At 43.7% G+C, this 20,950-nt stretch overlaps 2 protein-coding genes across 2 annotated transcripts; one reads left to right on the top strand and one right to left on the bottom strand.

The window, feature by feature from the left end:
- The first annotated feature begins 3,222 nt into the window (after positions 1-3,222).
- On the top strand, positions 3,223-9,220 carry larp6a (La ribonucleoprotein 6, translational regulator a). The gene is made up of 3 exons (XM_084343664.1): positions 3,223-4,215; positions 5,860-6,058; positions 7,283-9,220. Exons 1-3 carry the CDS (start codon positions 3,434-3,436, stop codon positions 8,372-8,374), a joined length of 2,073 nt encoding a protein of 690 aa, XP_084199790.1. The 5' UTR covers positions 3,223-3,433; the 3' UTR covers positions 8,375-9,220.
- Positions 9,221-14,064: 4,844 nt separating this feature from the next.
- tm2d3 (TM2 domain containing 3) lies at positions 14,065-20,347 on the bottom strand. The gene is made up of 6 exons (XM_084354821.1): positions 20,202-20,347; positions 19,542-19,643; positions 16,869-17,029; positions 16,533-16,707; positions 15,562-15,637; positions 14,065-15,416 (listed from the first exon to the last, which is right to left on the bottom strand). The coding sequence occupies exons 1-6, from the start codon at positions 20,305-20,307 to the stop codon at positions 15,251-15,253; spliced, it is 786 nt and encodes a 261-aa protein (XP_084210947.1). The 5' UTR covers positions 20,308-20,347; the 3' UTR covers positions 14,065-15,250.
- Positions 20,348-20,950: the final 603 nt, after the last annotated feature.

Genomic DNA, 20,950 nt, shown 5'->3' on the forward strand with positions numbered 1-20,950 from the left:
GCTGATAATTTTAGTTCATTTTTTAATGTTTTCAACTAAAATTCTTACGCATTGCACCTTTAAACAAGGTAGAATAAAGCGTGATGCTAGAAAATACAAGTGTTTTCTATTTGGAGACAGATGAAATGCTCCTTTTATCTTGATCTGTGAGAATGAAGCCTCAATAAGTAATAAATAAATGCCTCGGTTTATTTCTCTTCCTCATCCTCCTCTTCCTCTCACTCAGTCTCCCTCCCCCCCGCGTGTTGCATTGTACCCAAACCGGAGTGCTGTACGGCATGTGGTGCAGAGAATGAGTCAGACTGCCCACCAGCTGTGAGCGTGGACTGCCGGTGGGGAAGAGTAAAGATATTTCATGCAGGGCAGGCAACAGCCAACAACATCGGTGTGGGTGATTTACAGGGCCATTAGGATGGAGGCCAACAACAGGCTACAGAAATGGACTTGCGATCGTAGCTTTCAGAGAAATATTCAGCTGACTGCAGTGATAGTGCTCTCTGTTGAACACCTACATATGCTCCTGTGCTACAAATCAACATCAATGAAAGCAGCGATTCTGTAAATGAACGCCCACTTCTGGACGTCCCAGTGAAAACCTTAGACAACTAAATAACCATAGTTTGACTCACAGGCCAAGAGCAGAGCCACAGCCACCACTGAGGTCACTGAGGTCACATCCTAAATATTGTTTCTAGGTGAGTTTACATATTACAGTTAGACACAAATTACATTTAGTTATTTTTTTTTATTGAATTACTTTGATATCTGGTGGAGTACAGTTTTCCAGTATCGGCTAATAAACATAAAAGGTTCATTGTGTAAGAATTTCAGCTGAAAACATTCTGACTCTTTTCCAGGACATTTTCAGTGACGACACGCACGACAGACAGGGAGCGCGTCCATACAGTGATATGTTCCTTAATTAATCAATTTATAACCCCTTTTTTCCTCTTGTGAACTACAGTGTGTTATCCACAGCTGGCTGTACATCAATAACTGAATAGCATGAACATCAGTAAACAAGGGCAGCTGGAAGTTTTGCTTTCATCAAGAGCAACAGTCAATATACAAAAAGAAAAAATAAGACAAGACTCTTAAAACAAACATGCTAACCAGCTAACCCCAACCAGTCATAGTCTGAAGCTCCCGTGATACTGCTGTAAGCACCAACACTCAGGTAGGTAGCAGCAGTTTGTCATTTTAGCGAGGGCAGGGGTGAGCTGAGGGCTGATTATAGAGACATTTTTCTGATTATCAGTATCTGTGTTTTTTGTGTCCAGTTGCAGATAAAATACATTAATTTAAAAATGCAACACTTTCCCCCTCTCTCCATATTACAGAGGGGTGGATCAAGGACACTGGTGAGGTGATCTCAGATGAGCTGTGGGTGAAAGGACTAAATAGGATAAAAGCATTAGCTATTAGCTCTCCGACTTCAGCTCATTCAGTTTAAGGTCATTCACCCGTTGCACTTATCCAAGACTCAACTGAAAAGAGTTTTCCCTTCTGTTTCTGCACCTGTGATAAATGTAAGTCAGCTGACGGGGCATCTTTTTTTCTGGTCCTGCCCTGAGCTCACAACCTTTTGGGGCTGACATCTTTCATTTGTACAGCGTCATATACAACAGACTGGTTCCTGACAGTCTCTTGGTGATATTGGGCTGCTCCACCCACTCACTGACTCTCCCCTTCGCTTTACAAGAAGCCCTCATGTTTGTCATGGTCATCGCAAAAACGGGTCATTTTAAGAGAGTGGAAGTCAATTTTCTCCTCCCTGCTTTCAAAAAGTGGCTCGATGACGTGGTTTCCTGTCTACATTTCGAGGAACTTGTTTAACTCCCACGCCAAGTTTAATAAGCTTTGGGGCCTTTTTATTAGGAGGGAGAGATCACAATCCGGGAACTGATCGTCTCGGCCCGTTCTGTACTGGTCCTGTCCTGCAGTCACACCCTGGGACTCTGCTATGCTTGCAGTGGGCCTTCGTTGATCCCCTTTCCTTCTGGGCTCTTGGACTTAATTTCTGACTCTCGATTTATGGTTGGACATTCTGGGTCATTGCATCAAATGAATTGACATGTGTATATGTACTTTTTTATTATATATATATTGAATGACTGCTGGCAGTCTGTTTATTTACCGTCTCTTTTCCTTTTTGTTATCTTGCTGTCCATGTGTTTTATTTGCCCAGTGTATGTACCTGTCTCTTTATTGTTTCATTATTAAAAACTGTACAAATAAAATGTATAAAACAATTTAAAATGAATGCAACACCTGTTCTCTGTCTGTAGTCAGGACTCTGTGGTATGAGCCTATCAACACTCAGTAATCTGAATCTGCAAAGTAACTAGTAACTGAAATGATCAAATAAATTTAGTAAAGTGGAAATATAAAGTGGAAACCTCAACATTGTACTTCAGCAAAGTACTTGAGTAACTTGTACTTAATATTAGTTATATTCCATCACTGTTTATTCTAAATTTTGACATTAACATTTTTATTTTTACTGCAAATGTTTATGTGTATATTTAACAATCATGGATGTAACTAAGTACATTTTCTCAAATACTGTACTTAAGTTCAATTTCGAGGTATCTGTACTTTACTTGAGTATTTCCATTTTCTGCTACTCCACTACATTTTGGAGAAAAATGTTGGACATTTACTTTTACTTGTAATTTTAAACTTAAGTAGGCGACATGAAATATCACAGACTTGATACATAAGCACCATTAATGTGATTGTGATTTTTGGGGCTTTATAAATAAAATTATTTGATTTCGATTCATGTTCGCAGCATTTGAGTCAAAGACAAATTTCTTTACGGGGACAATAAAGTATATCGTAAGTAATATTTCAACACGATATCCTTAATTTTACTCAAGTATCACTGTTGAGTACTTTTTTACAACACTGCTTAACATCGGTATCAGTATCGGCCCTGAAAAAAACATTATCGGTCGATCCCTTACCTGGACTCCCTGACCTCAGCACTGTTAAATAAAAATTACAAATTTAAATCTTGTTGAATGAACATCAGTCTGACCGCATTTAAATAGGACGAATAGGAATAATTTCTAATTAGTGTTGAGTTTAATGATTTCTACTCTAATGGTTCAACATGCTCGCCCCTTTTTTTTTTTTTGCTTCCGGCACATGCACCGCTCGCCTCGTGCGTGCAACGCGCCGCCGAAAGCTTATTATCCAATTAGCGGCGTTAGAGAAGAGGGTCGTCCTTGGCACGGCAATTTCCCAATTACAGAGGAACACGTGAATTTCCTCTCCTACTTAGAGCCGCGTTTAACCGGGTGCCTCCGTGTGTTGGCAGAAAAAAGACAGCTCAGTTGTGTGTAAAATCTGTGTGTGGAGTAAAATATTAAAAAAAGAAAAAAAAAAAAGAGAGAGAGAGTGGGAGAGAGAGAGAGGAGGAGAAAACATGCACGCCTTAGTGAACGCCTTCATGCGCTGCCTCTCCTTCCTCTTGCCTCCCTCCTGGCTTTGTGTCAGCTTTTGCTTGTGGGTTGGGAACGAGTGCGAGGAGACGCTGCCGCCGCGGCCCAATCCCAGAGCTCGTTTCAAAAGCAGAAAGCCTCTTACATATGAGGAAGTAGCAGCAGCAGCGGCAGCAGCAGTAGAAGCCCAAGGAGGCTCCAGCCCGTCGGTCTCGTCAGGTCCAGGCTGCGTCTCGCCGGCTGCTACAAGCCCCGCTGCTCCTCAGGGCCCTCCGTCGGGTCGGATCTGGATCGGGGGTCTCTGGCGAGCCGTGGAGCGCGTCTTCGGAGCCCCCTGGGTCCTTCTCCGCCATCACTGGTGCCCGAAGAAACGTCGAGCAGCTTTACGCACCCCGTATCCTGTCTGCGCCTTCGAGCCGAGCGAGATTAAAAGCTTCCAGGGAGGCGCTGCTGCTGCTGCTACTACGAGCGCCGACGCGGGGACGAGAGCGGGCGGGCGCACCTTGACTCATCCGAGCAACATGAGCGGGTCCGTGGGGATCCCCGATCCGAACCCGGCGGTGTGCGCCTCGGATGCGTCAACGGCGCGGGGCGTCGATGAGGTAATCACCGTGGATCAGCACACGCAGGAGATGGGGACGGTGACGATAACGGTGGCCATTCAAGCGGCGGAGGACGAGGAGCCCGAGGAAGTGTCCTCTAATCATATTGACTTTCTTGGAGGCAGCTGCAGCGAGGACGAGATCGGAAGACACGACAAATCCAGGTTTGAGTCGTTTGCCACTTTTGTAGCCGGTGATGCCTGCAGGGACAGCAGGGGTGTGTGTGAAGTGTAAATGTAACAAGTCAGGTATCATCAGTTTGGTAACAAAGTGTTTTCCTGTTCTTGGCACACTTCTGCTTTCATACATGTGAGCGTTACTCACAGTATCGAGTCCATTGAGGTCGGAGGGTGAATGAAACCCCTCTTCCTCCTGGTCTCAAGGTTATGCGAGTCTTATTTCTGCGCCGGGTTTTTATAGCCTACTATATTGGCTCCGGCTGGTGAAGTGCCAGCACATGAGCAGGAGCAGCGTGGGTACAGATGAGATTGTTTTGTTTCTCTGAAAGATTGCCAGTCGTGTAGACAAAAAAGACAGTGTAGCCTACAAACAGAGCTCTAGTCCCGACAGGTGTTATCACAGTGAGGAACAAAAGGCAGCAACAAACAGCACGATGGGAGAGGAGGACAACAGATTTCTTCAGAGAGATTTATATCATCTCCTGGGTGGGATGTTGGGCAAGTGTTAAACCACCTGTAGGCAGCAGCATCAGTGCTGTAGAGACACCTGAGAGAAGGATAAAGGATGGCACCTTCACTTTAATCTGATTCCCCTGCGTCATGGCCTGCTATTTTTATCCTCTGGCCTATAAGTTCCCTGGTCGGACTGCATGCACAGAGAGTGAGTCAGTGACTGGAAGGCCAAAGGGGAAAATAACTCGCCATAATCGGGCGTTTTGCTATGTCACACCTCTGACGGCCCTCTGGCATACAGAGCATCTGTGACACCTGTGCAGACCGGCACGTTCTTTCACACACAGTGCATTTGTAAGATTGCGAAACATCTGATTAGGAAGCAGGAAAAGTGCAGATCGTCTGGTGTCTGCACGTGTGGCTGCGTTTCACCTACAATCCTGCACCTTGCACTACTTACCAGTGAGTTCACGGCCTAGTTTTTAAAACCATGTTTCAGTATCCCCCTAACATTTCTTGAAATGCACAATGAAAGTATTCTATCTGTAGTCCTGGGGGAAGCTGTGGGCTCCTGCCAGCTGTGCGGTCAGCCGGCTGGAAAGCTGTTGTCTGAGGGCGTGCGAGGGAGGGGAGGAGGAGGAGGAGGAGGAGGCTGGAGGAGGTGATGAGTCATCCACAAAATTTCATTCAGACCCTCACACATGATCTGCAAGGGAGGCTACCTGACTGCGCGGCTCCACGGCTTCAGCACAGGTGCCCGGCTGAGATCGAAATTGAGTCTAGGGGCCTTCAGCCGAGCGGTGTTGGTACCAGTTTTGGTGTGATCTGATTTGATGAGCCACCATATTCTGTGTGGGAGGGAGAGCCAGTGACTCCGCGCCCTTCAGATGGAGAGGTCTTGGCAGTTTGAGGGCTGGCGGGACACTGGTGTCGAGGTCTGGCACAGAGGCATGGTGACTATAGCTGCTTGTCAGCTGCTGCAGGGAGAACTGCAGAGGGAGATGGCAGGATGACGATGTACTCCTGCCAACAACTTGTAAGCCTCTGTCTTATTGTATTAATGAGAGTGAAATGTGTAACAGTTGTAGTTTTGGCAGTTTAGGATATGAAACATTCAGTGACGTACTAGAGGAGAGTCTCTGCTGACCTCATGCATGTTGTCCTTCCAACACACAGCGGGGCCGGGACCAGCGGAGGGGAGCTGGAGGAGGAGAGCTGGCAGCCCCCGGATCAAGAGCTCATCCAGAAGCTGGTCGCCCAGATCGAGTACTACCTGTCCGATGAAAACCTGGAGCACGACGCCTTCCTGCTCAAACATGTCAGACGCAATAAACTCGGGTTTGTCAGCGTCAAGTTGCTCACGTCGTTCAAAAAGGTAACCACGTCTGCAAAGCACTTAGATACTGACCGGAAACACGACAGGAAGTAATTTGAATGTTGGTAGAGGCGGATCACAGTCTCACCAATGCTTTTAATGCTATGTATTGATATTCCTGACATACATACATGATATTTGAAGGGCACCGTGTAGTTTTGAAGAAGAAATCCAAACTCAGAATTTTAATATGAACAATATGAATGAGGTTATGTTACACATTTTTTCCATATGTGAATTAACAAGCAGTTCTCAGAGGAAAATAAGGTCCACATAACTGTTTGAAGCTAGAAAGGTGGCAGGGTCCGCCACAAATAAACAAAGTAAAGCAGTATGAAATTGTGTCGTCCGTTTTAATGTCAGTTTGTCATGAAAACAGTCAATGAAGATCTTCCTCTTGTGATTAAAATGTCTTCCAGAAAACTACATTGTGCACCTTTTTTAATACGTGCTTGCCAAAATGTACAGATCAAGTTAAAGCAGGTTTAAGATGAGAACCTGCACAACGCCTCGAAGCCATTCCCGTAACTCCCATGACGTCGAGTCTGAGGAATTGAGGCCCCGAATTACAATGACTGGCTGTTTCTAGTGTCAACATGACTAGCTGTCGGAGATGCAGCGATATTCTCACGTTGATTCACAACACCTGGTGCCACTTTAGCCTCGACGCTCGCAGATTGTATTTTATTTTTTTTATCTGTTTATGCCACAAGGAATCCACTGAGCCCCCACGCTCACGCTCATTTTTTTGATTATAAACAAGCGTTCAGATGTGAGCTTGATAACACTGAGGTGACGCACAGCTATCGATTCAGGATGTATGACTGACAGGAAAGGCAGTTACTGATGCTTAAAGGGGCATTTTGTAGTTTTGGAGAAGAAATTCAAACTCAGAATTTTGACATTTCTGATGTGGATGAGGTAATAATACAAATTCAGAGATATTTCTTTTTTTCCATTAGTGAACACTGTTTGAAGCTAGAAAGGTGGCAGGGTCCAGTTTTAATGCCTAAACCAGCAAAATAAAGAGTCGGTGAAGATCTTTCTCTTCTTCTACAGAGTGCACCTGAAGCTGTTGTTCAGCCTTTTTCCTTAAACTGAAGGTTCATGACTCTCTAAGAGAAGCTGTTGAGAGGATAGATTTCGTGACCTATTGGTTATAAGATGGCCATCGTTAACCACTCAGCATGTCACCCATTTAACACAAGCATCGTCTCTTTGCAGGTGAAACACTTGACTCGTGACTGGAGAACAACCGCCTATGCTCTGAGACACTCAAAGATGCTCGAGCTGAACGACGAGGGCCGTAAGGTGCGGCGTAAATCTGCAGTGCCGGTCTTTGCCAGCGAGTCGCTGCCCAGCCGCATGCTGCTGCTGAGTGATTTGCAGAGGTGGCCGGAGCTGGCTGCTCTCACAAAGGATAATGGAGGCAGTGAGGGAGGAGCGACGCAGCAGGAGCAGCTGATGAAGCTGTTGCTGAAAGCGTTCGGGACGTACGGCGCCATCGCCTCCGTCAGAGTCCTGAAGCCCGGGAAGGACCTTCCGGCTGACCTGAAGAGGCTGAGCGGCCGCTACACTCAGCTGGGCACTGAGGAATGTGCCATTGTGGAGTTCGAGGAGGTGGAGGCTGCTGTTAAAGCCAATGAAGCTGTGGGGAGCGAAGATGGAGGGTCCAGTTCATTGGGGTTGAAGGTAGTCCTGATCGGCACCAAGCCGCCCAAGAAGAAGGTACCCAAAGAAAGACCGCGTGAGGAGGGAGGGATGCGCAAGAGTCGCTCGCTCAACAGCAGAGTACGAGAGCTTCAGTACCACGGGGACGACTCGGCCTGCAGCTCCTCAGACACCGAAAGCAACCCTACATCACCTAGACTGGCAAGAAAGTCCCAGTCCTGCAATAAGCTCAGCCCAACCACTGCAGGCTTCCAGAACAATCACCTGAGTCCTGGTATGTCCCCGCGGAACAGTCCGTGGTCGAGCCCCCGTGCCAGCCCCTGTCCTCAGCGCAAATCTCCTCACTCCCACAAGTCTCCTTTAGCCAGCGAGGGCAGACTGAGCCCGGAGCCCGGGCGCCGCTGGGCAGACTACTCCTCGGACAGTAGCCTCACCCCTTCAGGGAGCCCGTGGGTTCAACGGCGCAAGCAGGTGGCGTCTCAGGAGAGCAGTCCGGTCGGCAGCCCGATGCTGGGTAGAAAGATCCAGAACGCGGACGGCCTGCCGCCGGGCGTTATGCGGCTGCCGCGGGGGCCCGACGGCACCCGGGGCTTTCACTGTGTCACTGTTGGTGAGCGGGGAAAGACTGCTGCCACTCAGACTTGATACGAGCAGCGTCCTTATGCATCCCTTATCCCCCCCAGACGTGAAATGATAGATCGGATCTGAGCTGTTGTTGGCCGTGTCGTTCAGCCACCCCCCCGCCCCACCCCACATTTGAGACTGTGTAGATATATTTTTGTTGAGTGCATCAGTTTTCAGTCTTTGTTATATTTTTATACGATGTTTGAGTTATCATGGTAACATTAGTGATTTTACTAATGGAGATTTGAGTGAATGTAAATTTATATTGCTTTTGAAATGGACCACGTCACCGTCATTTGTCGACGCTTGTGCTACATGGGGGCGGGTCGGAGAGGGCGTTCCACGTTCCTGTTTTGTTTTTGTTTTGTTTTGTTGTTTTTTTTAAGTCAAGTGTCCTCTGTCCCGTGTGTAGAAGCTCACAACGTTGTCTGTGGATGGTGTGTAAATGTGTAAGTGGTGTAGGCACATGGACCTGATAGAGATATCACCATATGCCTTTTTTCTGTATTTGTCTACTGTGAGTACCATTTTTACATGCTCTTTAAACTGAGGCCATAAATCGCTCCACTGCCATAAAGGTTGGACAGTTAAACTTGGACATGATATAATTTAGAGTTTTTATTTAGCATTTTTTAATTTCAGTATTTTCTGTATGCTTTGGGAGGGGGTCCCTTCTAGCCCTGTAAATGTTGATTTGTTCGGCAGGTAGCTGCATTATTTATTTTTTAGCTTTATTTTTTATTTTTTTCTTGGCTTATCTGTTTCCATCAGTCTAAGTGAGGTTTGAGGGATCAGGTCAGGCAGAGTATGAGCTGGGGTATTTGTACAGTGCGACGCCTATTGTACAAATAAATCACTAAAATTGCATTTGGCCTGACTTTCTCTTTTATTTGTGACACATTTTTTTTGAGATGGTCGTGACTGTCTGTCTGAAACAACCGTGATCTTTTATTTTTAAAATCTCAATATGTAAGCGAGATTTAAGTGAGATATCGTTGTCGTGCCAAGACTGTGAGAAGCTCTTCAGACTCGGAGAGCAGAATTGGCACACAGGAGTGTTTTTTTTTTTTTTTTAAATGGATTGCACAGATGGAAGGATGATAAAGGGGTGGACGGATTATAAGCTTTATCAACCCCCCACGACGAACATGCAGTTGACAAAACGGTGGTGCAAACCAGGTGCACAAGTAATTCATTTAAATTCCCTGTATCCTGGTATGTACTCGCCAAGAAATTTGTATTTTCTCCCCTTTAAATTTTCATGTTTTAGTCTTTTTGAATGTGGTATAAACATCACAGCAGTAACTGTGACGTCCAAATGTCTACAAATAATCCAGATTTAATTCAAATATAGAACAAACAACAAAACTGGTTGCGTAAGTATCCACCTCCTCCAGTCGATATGTAATTACAGCTTCGAGTCTTTTGTGGATTTACACATATGGACGCTCATCTATTGTTCCAGCTCTGTCAGGTTGCACGGAGACCACAAGAGTCTCGGCACGGACTCTTCATTGGATTGAGGTCTGGGCCTCTGAACTGGACAGTTGTCATTTTGAATACAGAACATTCCTGTCAAGCTTTTGACTCTATGTTTGGGGTTGTTTTGTCTTGCTGGAAAATAAATCCTCTCCTACAGTTGGTGTAAACACGAATCAGAGGAAAATCCATTGCATTTTTCTCCCAAGGATAAAATATGTATAACAGACAAAAAGCTCAGTTTTGGGAAGACCATCCTAATTTTCTAATTCTTAAAAACACTCGTCCAGATGCATTGGTCCCTCAACTAACAGCCTGTTAGATTTTTTCAATTGGATTTTGGATTATTGTAGAAAATAAACTTTCTGATAAAGTTTCTGATACTTACAAAGCTAACGTTAGGCTATAATCAAAGTACTTTGCGGTCTCATGACTTCATCGTCACACTTTAATATAAATTTATCAATCTACAAGTTTTAAAGTTAGAATAGCTGAAATAACCAAAGTCCACTTGTAAAGACGGGCTAGAGAGTAGATGAGTCTCCATATTCGGCATGATGACACTGAATGCCCCCGACAACCTCTGTACGTCTCATTTAGCTACTTAAAGACTTAAAATGCTTTATAATTCAAAACGTGGGGTATAAACAGACGTGTTTTATGTCGTAAAACAAAACATGAAAATCTCTAAAGCGTGTGTTGACCACAGTCCTCATTTCAGGCATCTAACCTGCAAACTGGAAGCTCAAAAATGCTACAAAAATATTTCTGCTTTTAGGACTCGTTGCTGTCGTCCTATGTAGAGCGGTGCAGAGATTTGGAAGTTGGCATCGCCCTGGTTCCCTCTACAAAAAGCATATGGGATTTTTGGATTATTGCCAAAAATAAGCTCTGCGGCAAACACAAGCTTCTGATACTTACACTTGTTCAGACAGACAATCTTCACAGATGAACACCACTTTTGTGGTTTTCAAAGTTGATTTGCTAGATTTTAAAGGCTAATGTTAGGACGACATCATGGTCACATGACTTAAACATCACCGCCACTAAGAGTCTTACCACACCACGTTTTCAATAAACTGATCAATGCATAAGTTGTAAAGTCAGAGTTAGAATAGTGTGTAACTAAAGTGGGCCTGTAAAGACGGACTAGTGAGTAGATGAGTCTCCGTGTTCGCTGTGAGGACGTTTAATGTCCCCGACAACCTCTGTAGTCTCATTTAGACACCTGTTAGCAACCGCTAACCGTTTTTAACACACAATGCTTCATAATTAATTTGTTGGACATTTAATGACGTATTTTATGTCATAGAGCAGAATAATTACTTCACCGTCGTGTTACAAAACAAAAAGGACAAGGTGCACGGCTGATGAATTACTTTTTATAGGCTCTGACATTTCTTTCACGTCCTCAGGTGGTTTTGAAAAGGCTCCTTAGCAACCGACCAAGTGTGAGAGAAAGGAGCGCACAGCTGGATGCTCATAGAGTGGCTAGACTTTTTAAAATTCATGTTGGATACATCTTTCTTCTGTTTATACGCTTTTTGTTGCTGGTTATCTTCCGTAGGAGTGAGCATAATGGGAGGACGGAGTATGTCAGGCGGTGTTGGATACGGAGGGTCAGAGCCGATGCTCCAAAATTCAGAGCCGCGTTGGGACTAAGTGGGATTGCGTAATAGACGGATGAATAAACTTTTGTTCTCCTCTTTGCATCATTAGCAAGTCAAAATCGGGACGTCGTGATATCTTCCCTGTTTGATGGACAGTGTGTCGGCCAAACTCCCAATGAATGTGAATAATGACTGTTTGGGATAAGTACCACGAAATTAAACTATTATTCTCAAAAGAAGAAGTTCCATATAATTACATTTAAGGATGGTTTCATATTTGGAGCAAATGGGAATATCATAAAGAGAGTTAATGGCCAAACCAAATACCACTCTATTACCATGCTATTACTGATAATTGGGCGGTAGGCTTTGATCTGTGAAAAAATATTTAGTGCAGTAATTTTGGCTATCTATAATAAGTAAGATGTGGTGATCACATCACATATTAAAGGGGCTCTCTGTAGTTTTGGAGAAGAAATTCAATCTCAGAATTTTAATAAGTGAATAAACAGGCTGTTCTCAGAGGAGCACAGAACACTGTTTGAAGCTAGAGAGGTGGCAGGGTCCGCCACATATAAACAAAGTAAAACGTTGAGGTCAGTTTGTTTATTCAGTCATGAAAACAAAGATGATTTGTTTATTTAGTTTGTTCAGGCAGAGCAAATCAGCCGTGAAGATCTTTGTCTTCAGATTAAAATGTCTTCCCCCGACACTACAGAATGCACCTTTAAAGAGTAGAAGCCTCTCGCTTTGTGTTTCGGGGCTGAGCGTTGCAGAAGTTACTTCACGTCAACTGTGCGTTCAGCTTTTTGTGTGATACTGTAAGTATTACCAGTATTACTACCATCATTACATCATTTATTATACAGTTTTACGACACATGAAAACACAGTATGATTCAGACAGACTGAAGTCATGCTGAGGCAACCAGCAGCAACAGTCACAGGGAGGGAGCGTGTTGTGGATGCAGGATCACAAAGCCTTTTGTCAATATCCAAATTACAGGTTTCCAAAAGGTGAAAAAAAAAAAAAAAAAAAATCACTGTTGCAGGACGTAGGTGAGCATTTAAAGTCTCCTCCTCAACTCAGAAAAGCCTGACAAACACTTGCATCAGTCTGTGGGAGGGAGCTGTCGTGGCTGTGAGGGGGCGGCGTTGAATTTGAGGAACAAGAATTAGGGTGGAGTAAATTTTAAACCAGACTCGCAGCACAGCAGCCAATTGGAAAGGTCGACACAAAAAAACAAGAAGTTACTGGAAAGGACCCCCCCCCCCCCTGTGATTTCTGTTTGCTCTCCCCTCACATTATGTAACATGAGCGCTGTCATTTCTGCACGAATCGTCAGGTTCAAAAGTGCAGCTGTTAAAAAAACAATGACGATTTAACTGATTTTATTAGATAACAGCACAACTCTGTCACTCTCTGTTGAACATGTCAGGCGCCTTGCTCAGAGGCCCTTAAGCAGCACTTGTTTTTTATCACACATCCTTTAGCAACGCAGGTCTGCTGGCTCCACTCAGTCACTGTGTTCAATAAGAGGAAAAGCACAGACATCTGTGAAACGGACCTCAGCTAATAATAGAGCTCTGAATTCTTTCAGAAGCTGTGAGGAGATTGGAGCAGAGTGCCGGAGCTAATGGCTCCTCCAAACAAAGCACCTGTCCTGCCCGAGTGTTGACCTTTGACCTTTTCTTTAAAATGGTAATGAGAGCGATAGAACGAAGCATTACTTATTACTAATCAACTCAAGAAAAGGCCACATTAGTCCCTTTTATTCCTGCTCTTCTAACACTGAAATATGTTAGCTTTCAGTGCACGGTTGTGAAAATTGTGTTTAGTCTCTTCGGCGGATGTCTTGTTCATTTTACCTCCGTTATCAAATTCTCCCCTGGATCCGGGGAGATTTCCTGAATCATGAATAACAGCTGTTGTGGCTCCTGCTGTATATTTAAAGGCGGGGACCCTCCTTACCTCCAACTACAGGCCCATCAGCACTCACTGTATCAAAGGTATTTCTTTCGTCAACTCTTGGGTGCAACAAGAAGGATCTTGTTGCAGCCAAGAGTTGACGTTAATTAAAATAATCAAAAGAGCATGAGTAATTAGCAGTTTTGACATTATGACATCTATGTGTTGTGTTGCAGAGATATCTACTGAAGTTATCATGACCTAAAGCTTCACAAACACTCCCCTCGTCCTTGAGCTCCCAGTTTCAAACGCTAGCTGCACAGCTAACTAAACTTATCAGGTAAGGCGGCTTCTGTAAGCAGCAGTTAGTGGTTACTCTGGTGATATGCTGCCCCCTATTTGTTTAGAGTAGTTTGACAGGTGGCCAGTTCTTACACATTGCACCTTTAAGGCATCAGTGGCATAAAGGTGGGGTAGTGGGGGTTGTCTGCTGTGAACTAAGGAAAGCATCTGACACCGTTAACCATCCGATCCTCAGCCTAACCGAATCCTCCCTCTCATGTCACTCCCAACTTGTCAAAAAAGATAATAATAAACCTTCGACGGGACACATGTCATCCACATGTGTCCTGTAGGGCTCCATACTGGGCCCGATCCTGACCTTCTGACGAGCTGTTCAGTGCTCTGTGAGTACAAACAGATGAACACCACGTGTGATATTTCATAATTTTATTTACATAACTTAAAAAATGTCATTTACAGTGCTCCAACAGAATAAAATGACCGGACACTGAAAACAGAAAATATTTACATGAAGTGAGAGGTGAGTGCACTCGTGCCAAAAACAAAAATCTTACAGCGTTCGAATAGGGAGATTCATTTTTTTTAAACGATGTGAAGAATGAGGAAAAATACCAGCTGCACTCACAGGATATCTCCAACACAGGAAACCACGAGTAACTGCAGTTTGCTAGTGCAACGCATTTTTAAGTGTCGCGATGTTTATCACACACAAACATTAGATAGTGAGAGATTATTAACTGTGCATTTGGCAAAATATCTGACTACATGTTACAGTGAATTCATAGTTCTTTCACCTGCACTTCTTCCTATTTCTCTACCAGTTTCAGTTTCAACACACAGCAGCTGTTATGCATCCTTCTGTATATCATATGAGCATTATCAGCCGACTTTCATTTTCCAACATTTGATTGAGCTTTTGATGAGCGATGGTATCATTTATCTTGAACTCAGTGTTCTTACACTGCTGACTCAACGTACAGACAAAATAAAGTAAAAACCGTCATCCACAAGAACGGCTATCTGTTGTCAACAAGAACCCCTGAACATTTTCATGCTTATTTCATATATAGATATATATATATAAAATCTCTCAGCGCATCTATTGTCTATTGTCTAGCGCCACCATAAAAAGCTATGTAGCCATGGTTACCATCTGACCCCAAATAACGCATTTACCTTGCAATAAGGGAAAAGCTACACAGCTCCCAGATGACAGGATGTCTGTGAAAGCACCGCTCCACAGGAAACCAAATCTATCTATATATCAGCATGACAGAGCCTAACTACCAGTTAAGTCAAACCGACTAGATAGACATAATTACTGGCTCCTCGTCACCCTGCACAGCTCCATCTGCAGAATCTCAACAGGAGACGGCGGCGGAGTGATTGGGATTGATCTGATGGTTGTGTGGGTAGAGTCATCGTTGGTGTAGTGAAGAAAACACTTCCTGCCTGGTAGCAGATGGGATGAGGACGTGTTGCACAGTGAGCTTGGGCAGGCAAACGTGCTAAGAACACGGTATCTCAGATCTTCAATCTTGGAGAGTGAAGCGGAAGAGGGCACGACACCATCCAGCCACGTCTCCAGAGCTTTGCTTCAGATGTAGAGTGAACCGTCAGCAGGTCCCACGTAACCGACTCCTATCAGAAGAACATCTATCAAAGTCCAAATGCCCAGGCCTCCAAAGCTGAAGAGTTTGCCCAGACCCTCTCTCCACTGGCCCAGATAAAACCGATCTGCCCCGAAACCACCAAGCGTAATGCTACAGAGAGATGTGAGAGAAAACACAGATGGAGCAAAGTCGAAGATGCATTTAGAGCACACATCCTGTTTCAAAAAGTTTTTTTCAAGATTGTTTCGAGCATCTAAGCTGCTCCTAACTCTTGAGATACTCCTGGCAGGTTTACCTGAGCGCTAACGCTGTCGACCATTTGTATCCACCAGTCCAGTTACAGAATAAACGTTTCTGAAAGCGCCTTTTACCTACAGAAGAGAAAGACTTTTAGTGGACAGATAGTGACACTGATGTTCAAAAACAAGTTCACAAAACTAAAACCACAATAACACCACAGGACAACAAGTTAGCATGACTGAAGACAAATTTCCCTCAACAAATGTACAACACATGCAGAAAAACACAACATCTGACATCATTGTTTTGTAAAACAGTGTTTTTGGTTTTCATTTGGATTCATAGATTGTGTAATAATGTACCCGATGAGATCAGGGACAACACTGCACCTAATACTTGTAAACTTAAACACAAGACTTTCTAAATGCTTCTAACTAACTAAAATTAAACAATGTCAATGTCACTGTGCCTGGGTGACAATGGACAGGTCAGCTGGGGGCAAACTCGTTCTAAAAATATTTCTTTGGGACGTACAAATACTGCTGCAAAATCAACAGTTAAATGTGAAACGTGGTCAGCCTGATTTACATCTGGTTGATCTTAAGAGTGCAATTAGCAAGCTGTTAAGACTGAAAGCTAATCGTCCTCCACCTCCTGCAGACAAGGACTGAAAACCACATGGCAATAATTACTCTACAGTATTACTGTTAGATTAGTGATTCTACAACTACATGTGTATTTAAATATGTATCAGCACAGAACCACTGGTTTACTCAACATTTTTGTCCCCACAGGTTGTGCATAATAACCTAAAATATAATAATCAAAGTCATTATCACCCACACAGGTAACCTAAACCTGCACAGAAAACACAAGGGCAAACCACAAATGGTTCAAATTTAAAACAGAAAGGTAATTAGTACACTCGATGAGAAAACCTCTCTTCCCGAAACAACTACGCCTACAGCTGAGACACAGTTTAAGTAATGAAACCAAGCAGGTTTTACAGCAGAGCACTCGTCGTACCTAAACAATGTACATGGTCTAAGACGTCACAGGTGGCGTTGTAGCGCTTGCGTGGGCACGACACCGTCATACAGTTGGTGGAATTAGAGCAGCGGTACTGGGACGGGTCCAGCTGCCAGCAGAACTGACAGCTGATGGTGAGAGAGAAGTTGGTCTGCTGCTGTCCTGACTCGCCCTACAAACACAAAAAAAACAGCAGGTCATCAATACACAGCTGTTATTACCAAAATAAAGTCTGACAGCAGTTGCTTCAAAAGAACAAGGAATAAAGTTCTGTGTATAAATCTTCCACCCTTCGTGCAGCTGAGATGTATCACAATATGAACCTCTACTCACCGTGCAGTGAACCCCATCTTTGGGTTTACAGGTGAAGTTGGCTGGCTTCCTGTAGGTGCAGTTGTGATGGTAATTGCAGAGCATGCATTCAGCTGGCAGACGACTACACAACCCCCCGCTAGGACACTTGGAAGTGTAGCTCTCTTCAACAGCAGGAGACGCTGAAAAACAGCAAACATAAAGGAGTTACAGTTATTCCATATCTAGCGAGAGTAATCAATGTGATGTAACAAAGCTCCGGTGCAGCTTTGATTGACCTGGGATCAGTAATGAGTGTGGTATTGGGGTTGTGACTACATCCCTTTGAATCTCTTGCCAAATCGGTAAAATAAAGCCGTGGGTGGTAAATGACTAACGCTCTGCCCTCAACAAAAAGGCCATCAGAGAGTCCTTGAGCAAAGCCATTCACTGCTGATTGCCGCACTGAGTCTGTCTGCTGGCCAGCAACAGATTGTTTTCCCTCTGTTGAAAAGTTTTAACTCTTCAAAGCCTCGAGAGCAGCGTTCTCTTTGTCGTGACAGAGGGTAAAACATAAAATACAAAACATAAAACATCCTCAAGATGATCAGTCCGACCTGAACTAGTGTTGTTTTTCCAGTCTCGCCTGTACAACACAGCCACGCCACATTTCAACACAGACAAATTAAGTTGAAGAGAGATCGCTACTGAATTGCTAAACTAAACTACAGAGCTGACAGAACCAGGGTAGATGCACAGATTGTGAAATTTTGGTCCAATACTGGTGTTTAAAACAACATTCTGGCCAATAGCCAATGCTTTTTTTCTTGTTGTTATTTATTCCCCTTTTTGTGCCAGAGAAAGAAAGAAATCTTCATTATACAAAATAACTGACTGTTCTAAAGTCACTCAGCCCAAGATGAAGAAGAAGAAGGAGAAGAAGAGCACCCAGGAAACTCACACAACACGGGGTGAACATTGCTCACTCCACACAGAAAAACCTTGACCCAGTTTGGATACTAACTCAGGACCTTCTTGCTTTGAGGCAACCGTGCCAGTATAATTATGTTTGGCGACCCGTTTTCTAGTGTTTTTATTATTTTATCCGTCAGAGAGAAATCCCATCCACGATCAATGGACAATCCCTCCTCATTCACTCTACCCCTTCCATCTCCTGACACAATGAGCGAGAGAGAGACGCTCTTTAGTTTCCTGTCCATCCTGTAAATGCACTGATGCACTTTGCTTTTACGAAACGACGGCATAAGTAGGTCTACGCTAAATAGGAGAGGACACCTCGCAGTAAGTGCACCTGGTTAGTGCAATGTCATTCTGTACTCCACCGGTTTAGATTGCTTCAACAGCAACAAGCCTCCTTCACATTAGACTCACCTGCTGTTGTAAAAACAAAATCACGGGTGAAAAACAAAATCCAAAATGCGACATATTTTTAGACCACTTTATAAAACACAGCCTACTGCTGACAAAGAAAGCAGACAGAATATCCACATGAGACATTTATGAAACAACTTTTAATACATTGAATTCTTTTTTTGGAAAGTAACAGCTACTTAGACGATGATACAAACTTTTTCAGTAGTCTTACAAACAGATTGCAGCGATGTCACAAGCCAGTGTCTCATTAATGTGCCGGAGCAAAGCTGATGACACAACAGATAAACATCGGCCACTGCCATCGTTAAATGTCATCCTATTTGCTGACATGCTGAGAGCAATCGACAAGGTAAATACCAGCAACGATGTGCAATACCACTCATTTCCTTCCTGATCCAATACCAAGTAAAACCCAGGCTGGCATCTCCGACACCAATACGATACCGATACTTTTACAAAACTTTAATAAAATGGCATTCAAAAAGTCTAAGCATTGGGGCAACTGTTTGGACATCAGCACATGAACTGAAGCCTCGACAGGCGTGAATGACGGTGATAAAAGCCATCAATCTCTTTCTGTACCTGGCTGGTGAATGAAGTCTCCCAAACAACACATTTCGCCTCCTCTTCTTTAGTACGTCGCTGCTTCACCTGATCATATTCTGCATTCTGATGAAATCTCAGATGCTTAACAAGGTTTGTGGTGTTGCCACAGTACCTCACAGTCCTCCCACACACAACACATTCAGGTTTGTTGCTGTTTTTAGGACTGAAAAAAAAAAAACCTCCCCACATAACAGCAGTTGTGGTCAGTCGTCATTAATGTTCGCTCTCTGTCAGTGGCGCCTTATGCATTGATAGAGCCATAGTTCGCCTATGATTACGACAGCTGAGAGGAGAAGTAGTTCCTGTCAACTTGGTATTATTTATTCTAGATTCTTATCAAAGCGTGGTTACTTTACTGTACCCCTTTACCCCAATTTACTGAGCTTGGATAATGATCTTTTAATATGAAAATCGAAGCTGATCCGTCTGTATCAATCTGCACACCACTCATCGGCAATACCAATGTTCAGCCAATACATCGGTGCATCACCATTGTGTAAATGAACAATGATTTGCAGATTGTAGACTTTAGGACCAACCTCGTGTAGGAAAATGCTCTGAGGGTCATGAGCTTGTATGATTTCTGCATGTAGGTTTTGTAGCTATATGCTACAAAACAATCCAAGAGTGGACTGCTTTGATTCATATTTGTCCATTGTCTCAGGTTACAATCACTGACTGCCGTTAATGTTGATTAATGAGTGGTGTGTTTACCTGAGGCTGCAGCAGGGACCACTGGGCTGGTGATGACGGGTCCATGCTGAGCATCCCTGGTGTAGGGGGGCTCCTGGCCAACATGAGGAGAGCTCAGGTACCCTGGGGGAAAAAAACAGAAGACACACGACTTACTCATTCATCTGCTATGATCATGACTATTGAACCTATTAGCTATATACGTGATGTGCTGATCGGGGAAACAATGTTAGGTCATGACCACCACACAGACACGTTAATAATGTAAATATAATACAGAAGTTTTAAACGTGTGACTAAATTTTTTTTAAATTAAGATGTTTTAAAATAAAACATCTAGCTAACGGTAAGCTAGCTAACGTTACTGCCTAATAGTAACGCTAACTTCAATTCACCTAGGCTTTCACACGTTTTGCAAATTAACAAGGACATTTAACTGACTGTTAGCTCTTATATGACCATAGAGTAGATACTAGGTACTGAACTGCTTATTGAATTTACCAAACACCTCAATCAATCAGCGCTATTCACTGTTTACGTTGCTAACTAGCTAGCACGTTAGCTAGCCAGTTGATGCTAACACAGTGGGAGGAAGCTAACGACAAAACGGCAACCATATGTGAGTTAGCCACATAAGCAAGCCGAGCTGACGTGAATCTATTACTAGCTCCATAAACATACCGTTAACACACTGTAAGACCAGATCCATAAACAAAACGGTAACAATTCCGTAGGTTTTGAAGCACCGTCCTCGGTCCGGTCGCCACATCTGACAGCTAGTGGCCATTGTTGCGGCAGCGCTAGGCTTGACGATGCATTCACGGCGTGTAGGAAAAACCGTTTGTCGGACAACAATGCTGCGAGACATGGAAAGCATGTAGCACTATTTTCATGGCTGTTCGACCATCTGACTAATACAGAAAGAAACAGTCACCTGACACTAATTACTAATTGTACGTTTGTTACACTTGGCGGTTAGATTTAAAGTGTAAAGTGACACGTTTGATTATATTTTCAAATCGACATATTGCAATAGACACACACCTCAAACTCTTCACAGTAATCTTGAGAATTATTATTTGCAATGGTGTGAGTATTTATTTTAGTTTGTTTCAAAGTAGTGTGACCTGACCTGAAAAAGAATATATGTATGTCATCTTTCCCATGGACGTGAACGCAGCATGACCAGCTGCAGGACTTCCTGGTTCTCTTCTTGCCACGCCCACAACACCCTGTGATCCACATGTCATAAACTGTGTGTTTTCATTTTCCTCTAATGATGCCTCACTTCTGGGCAGGATGTCACATTTAATTTGGTGCTTGTAGGCTATGAGTTGTGTAAACAGCTGTAACACGGACCTCTCATAACCACCAGAGCATCAACGTGGAAAGAGGAACCATGTCTGACGCTGTCATGGGTATGAGGATCC

Source organism: Pagrus pagrus (assembly GCF_965226575.1).
Source record: "Pagrus pagrus genome assembly, chromosome: 1".
NCBI classification, from domain to species: Eukaryota; Metazoa; Chordata; class Actinopteri; order Spariformes; family Sparidae; genus Pagrus; species Pagrus pagrus.

What these genes read in the sequence shown, in the direction of transcription:
- tm2d3 (XM_084354821.1), bottom strand. Translation starts at nt 20,307, where the DNA reads ATGGCCACTAGCTGTCAGATGTGGCGACCGGACCGAGGACGGTGCTTC. An exon ending in AAGATGGGGTTCACTGCACG is followed by an intron (nt 16,708 to 16,868) that starts GTGAGTAGAGGT and finishes TTGTGTTTGTAG; the next exon opens with GGCGAGTCAGGACAGCAGCA. An exon ending in TCGACAGCGTTAGCGCTCAG is followed by an intron (nt 15,417 to 15,561) that starts GTAAACCTGCCA and finishes ATCTCTCTGTAG; the next exon opens with CATTACGCTTGGTGGTTTCG.
- larp6a (XM_084343664.1), top strand. Translation starts at nt 3,434, where the DNA reads ATGCACGCCTTAGTGAACGCCTTCATGCGCTGCCTCTCCTTCCTCTTG. An exon ending in GGAAGACACGACAAATCCAG is followed by an intron (nt 4,216 to 5,859) that starts GTTTGAGTCGTT and finishes TCCAACACACAG; the next exon opens with CGGGGCCGGGACCAGCGGAG. An exon ending in TGCTCACGTCGTTCAAAAAG is followed by an intron (nt 6,059 to 7,282) that starts GTAACCACGTCT and finishes GTCTCTTTGCAG; the next exon opens with GTGAAACACTTGACTCGTGA.